The following is an 8,226-nucleotide window of genomic DNA, read 5'->3' on the forward strand; positions in this document are numbered from 1 at the left end:
GGAGCGTTGGTATTCCTCATGTCTGGCTGCACTTGAAATTCCATTTCCCCTTTTCCATTTGCCCTGGACAGGCTGGCATATCCTGGGAACCCTGGGCGATGGTGTGAGCAGGACAGGTGGGCCAGCAGTGAACACATCCTCCCTGCATTTCCTTGGCTCTGGGCTCTCACCAGCGGCTTCGTCTGCACAGGGACACCCCAAACCAAGCTGTGAATGTTCTGTTCCCCCTCTGTCCTTCAGGGGCTGGGCCCAATCCCCGTCAGACAGAGGTTTAGGGCCACTGGGATCCACCTCTCCACCTTGGCACATGGACGCATTGTTACAGTAAACCATTTTGCTTTTTGTTGGATCAAAACTACATGGGAACACTTTTCACCTGTTAGAAATTTTAATTGCACACACAGTTCTGAGAGGTTTCATTCTTTCTTACTGTTCCTTCAAGGAATTTTATTAGTCCAAAAAGGGGTGGTGGCCTTCTCATGTCACAGGAGTGTTTACTCCTTTTCCTGCTGGCACCTCCTGCAGTCTCTGAGACTACAGAATGTCCCGTAGTTCATGGGATGCACTGGTGTGAGAAATGCACTGGGGTTTGTACTGGTGTTGGGGGGGGGGGTGGGGGGGGTGGTTAATTCCTTAGAGGGGAGTTCTAGTCACTAGGTTGGCTGGAAGAACATGAAAGAACCTCTTGGAGCTGAGGTACTGACATGGTTGGTATTGCTTTGTACCAGGAATCATCTCTCTAGATCCTCTTGGGACTTGGCATGTTGAGCCACCCACCTTTGACATGGCTCTGCTCTTTTGCCCCCCAGAGCAGCTTCATGACCCACTTCCTTGCTGGTATCCCCAAAAGTATGGCAGGAGTTGCAAACAGTGTTGCAATAACAAAAGTCTGGAATTCAGGTCAATTCCCGAGTTCTCTGAAGGGGTGAGACACTGGAGGTGGATGGAGAACACACTGACCTTAGTGGCAGTAGTTTTGGGTATGTACTGTACACATCCAATAATGTGAACTCCTGCACCCAACCCCCGTGTGACTCGTCCCAAGGAGAAAATAAACCCAGGCAATGCAGAGGGAGCATTAAAATGGAAATGGAGAGTTAAACTCCATGGAGCAGGGAGGTGACTGAGCCCCTCCAGAGCACAGCACTGGTGGCTGCCATGGGACTGGCCTTGGGGAAGGTGGGAGTGGGACCTTGCTGGCTGCCAGCTCCCTCCGTGCTCAGGTGGTCTGTGTGATGCCAGGGTGGGCTCACGCCCGGACCTTGGCAAGGGGGGGCAGGTTTTGCAATGTTGATTTTTCCATGTGATAAAAAGACTTGATCATCCATATCCTGCCTCCTGAGTGCTCTTTCTATCCCATTCCACTTGGGCTGGAGGTATGAGAGGGTCCCGAGGAACAGTGTGCACCCTGTGAGGACTGACATCACTCAGCTGTTAACTGGCAATCCTGGTGTTTTATTAATGTAACCTGATGCACCTGGAGCCCAGGACTGCTCTGCCTGCAGCCTTGGCCATTCCCACTGCAGCTGCTGCTGGTGCAACACCTCGCAGCCCCTCACCTTTATTACAAGCTCTTACACAAGGGTGAACTAGTCTTGGCTTGTCCTCCTCGCTGAGTGGTGACGCTTGGACCTGATCTTGGTGCTCAAACCCAGGGAATGTGTTCGCTGGGCCTAAAAGCAAGGAAGAGGAAAAAAAATCACTCACTCCCTCACTGTGGCTTACATTTCCCTTTTCTTCTCCCATGCCCACTGCATTCCTCGTTAATCCTCTGTTAGAATGAAAAAGTACATTTTGGCAATATGAAAACATCACAGACTCCAGGTGGGGCTGCAGCACAGGCACAGGGGCTGGGGGCTGTTTAATTCCTGACAGGGAATACAACCCCATCAGAGCTTTCCATGCTGGGGGACTGGCACCCTCAGGCTGTGGGCTCCAGGCTGGACACCTGGTGTCAGGCCGGGGGGTGGCTCCCTTGAGCCCCTCTGTGTTTTCCCCTGTGGGCTGGTTGGAACACTGCAGAGTGTGAGCCTTGCAAAGGCAGCAGGCCGTTCGGGGACGGCTGTGCTTACCAAACCTGCGCCGCTGCTGCTGGCACTAGCAGTTCTCCTTGCCCCTGGGGTGTTCGTTCAGGAACAATTCAATGGCACAGCTGTCTGGGAATGGAAGAGAAGGGAGCTGAGGTCAGACACTTGCACGTGTTATGTTGTATTTATTTTTTTTTTCTATGCAAAGCCCAGGGCACAACTTGGAAGGCTACACTCAAATGATCCCTGCGAGGAGTGCAACAGTAGTTGGATGAGCTGTGCCAAACCCCCTGAGGTCTCAGTCCCAGGGTTGTAGGGTCCCCTTTCTTTTTCTGACTTACCCATCTGTGACCCCTCCTTGGCCATCGCTGCGACTGCGTCCTCGTGGCTCTCAAAGTGCACCTCCGCCTGTCCTGTGGCATCTCCATGGGAGTTATATTCCACCAAGATCCTTGTGGGCCTCAGCGGAGCAAAAAACTGAAAAGCAGCAAAGAGTTTAGCGAGAAAGAAGCAGTAGTGCATCCTATTCCCCAGAAACAATGCTTTTACTCCCAAAACTCACCAGCCCATGGCGGGGGGTCTGAGCTCCTGAGCAGCAAAAGGCTCCCTGATCCATCTGGGTGAAGCTGGGGCACTCCCCAGTGACCTGTCCCACCCCCTGTAAGCTCCTGGCATAGGAACTCCTGCCAAGAACAGGAATCCTAACACGGCACCCACGTTCTGTACACATCAGTGCAGCTCCATGTACACTGCTAACGCTTCTGTGCGGTCAGCTACTCTGAAATCTGGCTTTGGATTCTAGCCTAGTGATGGATATTAACACATCCCAGCAAGCCTTAGTTCCTTCTTACTCATAGAGAGGAGCAGATCGCTGTTGTGCCCAAGGCCACAGCTGTCCAAAGCCACACAGCACCGAGGACAAACAGACACTAATTAACTAAAAGCCTGCAACTCCTGCAGCTGTAACAATTAACTGAGGGTTTGCACAGGTAATGACAGAACCACACTTCATCCGTAGCCTGTTACTCACATTTATTATGTCCTGGGCACTAGCCTGGGAAGGAAAACCCCTCATGTGGACATAGTGCTCTGGTAATGATGAGGTCTTCTCAGATTCCAGAACGTTTCTGGAGCTTTCTGTTCCTTCCCTGCACAGTTCTGTGGAATGGAGGGAAAAGCCATCATTAGTGCTTGCAGTGCCCCCCTCCCTCATGTGAAAGCTGTGGGCACGCGAGGTGACACGAAGGGGCCTCAAGGAACACTCTGGACAGGGAGGGACTCACTGATTTCTCCTTTGGCACAGGAGCCTCCAGCGTCTCTCCAGCCCCTGTCTTCAGAGATGGATTCATACTCTCTTCTCTCCCTGGAATAGGCCATCACCTGCTTGCTGTAGGGCACGTGCCTCTGCATCTGGTGCTTTCTGCTCACGTACACTTCAATGTACCTGCAGCCAAAGGGAAAGAGCACGTGGCACACCTGGCACTCAGGGCCTGGAGAAGGCACCTTCCAGCTATGTCCTGCCTTGGCTCTGCTCAGGTATTGGGGGTGAGAGCCCTGCCACGGCACTCAAGAATTAGCTCTGAGGCCGTTCTTCCCTCGCTACTGATTCCTACAAACCCCTAATCTAACACTCTACCCAGCCCCAAAACAGGTGCCAGAGCAGACAAACCCACAAGATGCACAGGAAATACTTCAGTGGAGCCATGAGATTTTCCATATGCTTATGAAATTGATGGGATTTCACTAGCACTGTTAAATCAGGTAATTTCCAGAGCATGGGAGAAACAGTGTGATGAAAAGGAAGTATGGACATCCAAGGGAGAATGAAGCCTTCCACCCTTCCTGAAGGGAGCAGCCAGAGTAAGGGAAGTAGCCCTGTGTACAGGCTGACAGCTCAGCCCCCCCCACCCCGAGTCCTCACTTAGCAATGGGCACTGCTGGAAGCCATTTCTGGATAAAAACAGGAAGAAGGAATGGAAGCAAGCTGTCAGCAATTTTGAAAACCTCTCCATTTCTTGGCTAATCACATGGAAATGGAGGTGTGTGAGCCAGATGGGTGACTCAGGTCAGCTCTTGTTCTGACCAAAAAAAAAAAAAAAAAACCAGTAGATTTAGAACTAAGCTCTACTCAAGAAGGGAGTCCTAATAAGTCAATTAATTAATTGAATTCTGCCTGTGGAGCAGCTGTTTGCTTTTAATATGAATGGGAAGGTTGACAAACACAAGGAAATGCAGCCTGGAAACAGGAAGTAAGGAAATAAAAGGAAGGAAGTTGGTATGCAGGAGGAGAGGTAAGATTTGGAAAACTCTTATTGTGTGGGGTGCAGATAAAGTTTTCTAGATTAGTGAAGTCAGAAAACACTGCAGGGAAAAGCAGCCTTGGTTGTTTGGGTTTTCTTTTCTAAGCACAGCTGATTTAAAAGCTGTCAAGATGTGGCACTCACAGACAGGGTTTGGGGCTGGGCTGTGTTTAGGTCAATAGTGGGACACGAGGATCTTAGAGGCCTTTTCTAACCTAAATGATGTTATGAGCGTGGGAAAAGGTGGCCTTGTGCTTCTGTTTGAGAGGAAGCGTGTGGCACGGGGCTCAGTGCCCTGCAATTAAACGGTGCAATTCCCAAAGGGGATGTGGCCACCAAAGAGGTGGGAGATGGTGTGGTGTGCTGGCAGGCAGCTCCTGCTGGGAATGGACTCCAGGTAGGTGAGCCATGCTTCAGACAGGAGCTCCTGGAGAGGAGGCGCCGGCTGTGCCGGGCACTGGGCTGAAGGGTGGGAGGACGGCTCCCAAAACTGCCCAAAAGCACAGAGGAACCTGGTGGAAAACTGGCAGGATCCCTGTGCACTGAGACCTGGGCAGACTGTGTCTATCTAGCGTTCCACACTCTGGAGGCTGTCACCCCTTTGCACTGGGATGAGAATGTCTTCAGGAATGCCTGAAAAACTGGAGACTTTATGAGAGGCCCCCAAATCGCCCAAAATGTGAGCGCTGCAGGTTCCTCTGCCCCCCTCACTTGCACTGTGAGCGTGAGATGAGCTGTCTGAGCCAGCAGGAAGCTCCGAGTCACACGGGTGCTTCACACCTGCTCTCCTCCCCCCTGACCTCCAGGGAAGCACTCACCTATTTCCCATATATTCCCTGTGCCGCAGCAGGGCCTTGGCCGCCATTTCGGGAGTCTCAAACTGCACGAAAGCTTCTCCTGTTTTTCGATCTCCCCGGTAAATGAAAGCTATGTCTGTTATTCTCAAACCTGCAGATGGCAGGGGACAAAAAGGCATCGACTGCAGCAGAAACTTGTGCTATAGCTCAGAAAGCCGCTCTTTTCCCTTCTCTTTTTCTGTTTTTTGCCAAGCTAACTGAGCATGTAAATAGTTCTGAAACAATGGCTTAAGCTGTCCTGAGTACCTTCTTTAAACTCCATTTTTTCTGCTTCAAGGCAGTTTTCACAGCAGACTTAATTTATAAAAGGAATCAATTTGAGGCTTCAAGTAAGTGAATCCGGGTTCTGGAGAGTAAGTCGATCCAGAGCACAAATGCTCTTGAAATTTTCTCTTATTATGGTAGGGTTTTTCCTGTATATTTTAAAACTCAAGCCAGACAGTGAATTTCACTTTCTGTGCTGTAGAATATCCTCTTGGGGAGCCAGGAGCTGGACTGTTCCAGCACTGAGCTGGCAAAAGGATTCAAGTGGCATATGTGACCTACCCATCCTGATGTCACAGCTGGGAAATGCATTCACCTGGGCTGTAATGATCACTCAGACCTTTTTCCTTCTCAAGTTTGCCAAATTATGCACTGGTAGCAACTGTAAATCACAGCTGGGCCCCTTCCTTTGCATCCCCTGGCCCCAAATGGATGTGCTGGAAGTACTGATCCTAGGTGAGACCTGCACAAGGTCAGAGGGGCAGGGAAACTCTGCAAGGTGCTCAGAAAGCCTGTGTGGCTTCTGGGGAACAGCAACCCCTTGTGGTGTTCAAAGTGTTTGAGGCTGCGCGTGCTTTGCCTCGTGCCTCGAGGAACAGCAGCATCAACTTGAGGAAGAGCACGGCCCAGGCTGAGTTACCTGAGAAGAAATCTGCAATGTCCTCCTCGGTGGAGGTGAAGGGGAGGCCTCGGAGCAGCACGACCCCGTCATTCATGGCCTGCGACTCGTGCCGCAGGCTCCGCAGCAAACCCTCCACGTCGCTGTCGTGCACCTCAAAAACTGCAAAAGGAAGGCGGCCACGGAGCGTTTTCCCACGTGGCACTGCACGGCAGCGCTCTGCAGGCACTCTCCCAAGGCACCTCTGCCCCCCTGCAAAGCTCTATCCTGGTTCCTCACCCACCCCCTGCCCTGTGGTCCAGCCCCTCTGCTTTCCCTGGACATTTTGGCACAGTGGTGCCCGACCTGCTGCTCAGCTCCAGTCCTGCGCCCTTTCACTAAGCAAGGAGTACTCATTCCCTGGGGAATTTCACTGACACACAGCTCCTGCTGCTCCAAACCCACCTTTGACGTAGCGTGGGCCCATGTACCTCAGGTGCTTCTCCAGGGCTCTCTGCACGTCTGCTTTGGACTCCATCTCGATCAGGGCATCCCCCCTGCGCCTCCCATCTCTGTTTAAGAGGAAGTGTATCCCGTTCTCACCGTTTCGAATTCTGCAGGCTGCAAAGCAAGGGACACACAACACAGGGACAGAAAGGACTGCATCAGACAGGTGGATCTCTGTGTCCTGACTACAGGGCTGGGGGCTCATCCCCTCAGCACTGCAGGACAAAGGGTGAACACTTGCATTTCTAACATGAAGTCTAATGTCAAACTGACTTCCTTTAGTTTGGCAGGCTAGCAAGTAATTTAAAAACTTGCATCTGGCCCCTGGGAAGATGAAGCATCGTATGACAGTAGGGAGGATCAGCCCTACAAGGGTATGTAAAAGCTATCAATGAGGATCAGAAAACAACACTGCAGTTTACACTAATTTGCAAAATCTCCAATTTCTTAAAAAGAGAGGAGTTTGGGGCAGCCAAAATGGCCTGTAAGAACATCACTGAACTGGACTGCCTTTGCTGTGGAGACACTGATTAAGAAGGGAAAGACTTGTCCAATTAAGTTTAAGGGACCATGTGGATGAGCTTCTAGTCAGTGCCGAGCAGTTTGGACGTTGGTTATTTCCTTTATATGCGTTAGTTGTGAATAATTTTGCAGCAATAATAAAACCTCATCTTTATCTGGCTAACGACCTCTCAATTTTCCTTTTGTTAAGTAATAATGAACTAACGGGCTCAATACCAGAATGCAGAACAGTTAGGCAGGAAAATGAACACCCATACTATCAAAGAAGGTAAGGACATCTTCCTCGGTGCACGAGAACGGGAATCCTTGCGCCCTGACGAGATAGACAGTGTCGCTTTCCGACTTGGGTGAGGCGGGCTCCTGCTGTGACAGACGACCTTCGTGGGACGGAGCATCTGTGACCTGTCACGGACACACGAGAGAAAGCCCCGAGAAGGTGAGAAGCGGGAGGCCGCAGGGGTGGGAGCCCGCCATTTTCGCGCGGCCGTACCTGGCTGTATGCGCGGAGCGGGGCCGGGAGCGGGGCCGGGAGCGGGGCCGGGAGCGGGGCCGGGGCGGGCCGGGACAGGCGCAGCGCGGGCGGCAGCGCCGGGCCCCGGCCCAGCAGCAGCGCGGACAGAGCTCGGCGGGCGGCGGCGACCACGGCCATGCCGGGGATCGCGGCTCCGCCCCCCGACCTTCCCTCCCTCCCGCTCTCCTTCCTTCCTTCCGTCCCGGCAGCCGCTGCACGGGAAGCGCTTCCCGGGCACCGCCGGCTCCCCCCGGCGCTCGGGGGTGCCCGCCTTTAGGGACGGGGCAGCCACGGTTCTTCTGGGCAACCTGTGCCAGGGCCTCACAGGGAAGAATTGCTTCCCAACATCCCGTGCAAGCCTGCCTTCTGTCAGTGCGAAGCCATTCCCCCTTGTCCTGTCACTCCAGGCCCTTGTAAGTAGTGTCCGTATTTCTTGCAGCCTCCCTTTAGGCATTAGAAGGCCGCAGTTGGGTCACCCTGGAGCTTTTTTTTTCCCGGCTGAAAACATCCTAATTCTCCTAGCTTCTCCTCAAAGCAGAGGTGCTCCCTCCCTCTGCTAACCTTGGTGGCCAATTCCTCTGGAATTGGTCCAAGAGGTCAATGTCCTTTCAGTGCTGAGGACCCCAGGGCTGGAAGCAGC

At 52.5% G+C, this 8,226-nt stretch overlaps 1 protein-coding gene across 1 annotated transcript; it reads right to left on the reverse strand.

The window, feature by feature from the left end:
- Positions 1–1,552: 1,552 nt before the first annotated feature.
- GRSF1 (G-rich RNA sequence binding factor 1) lies at positions 1,553–7,724 on the reverse strand. Its single transcript, XM_062494066.1, has 10 exons — positions 7,566–7,724; positions 7,333–7,477; positions 6,512–6,667; positions 6,089–6,229; positions 5,146–5,275; positions 3,311–3,471; positions 3,058–3,185; positions 2,369–2,504; positions 2,073–2,156; positions 1,553–1,673 (listed from the first exon to the last, which is right to left on the reverse strand). Exons 1-9 carry the CDS (start codon positions 7,722–7,724, stop codon positions 2,098–2,100), a joined length of 1,215 nt encoding a protein of 404 aa, XP_062350050.1. The 3' UTR covers positions 1,553–1,673; positions 2,073–2,097.
- Between the last annotated feature and the right edge of the window lie 502 nt (positions 7,725–8,226).

The sequence above is a fragment of the Cinclus cinclus genome, chromosome 5 (assembly GCF_963662255.1).
Source record: "Cinclus cinclus chromosome 5, bCinCin1.1, whole genome shotgun sequence".
Classification (NCBI taxonomy): Eukaryota; Metazoa; Chordata; class Aves; order Passeriformes; family Cinclidae; genus Cinclus; species Cinclus cinclus.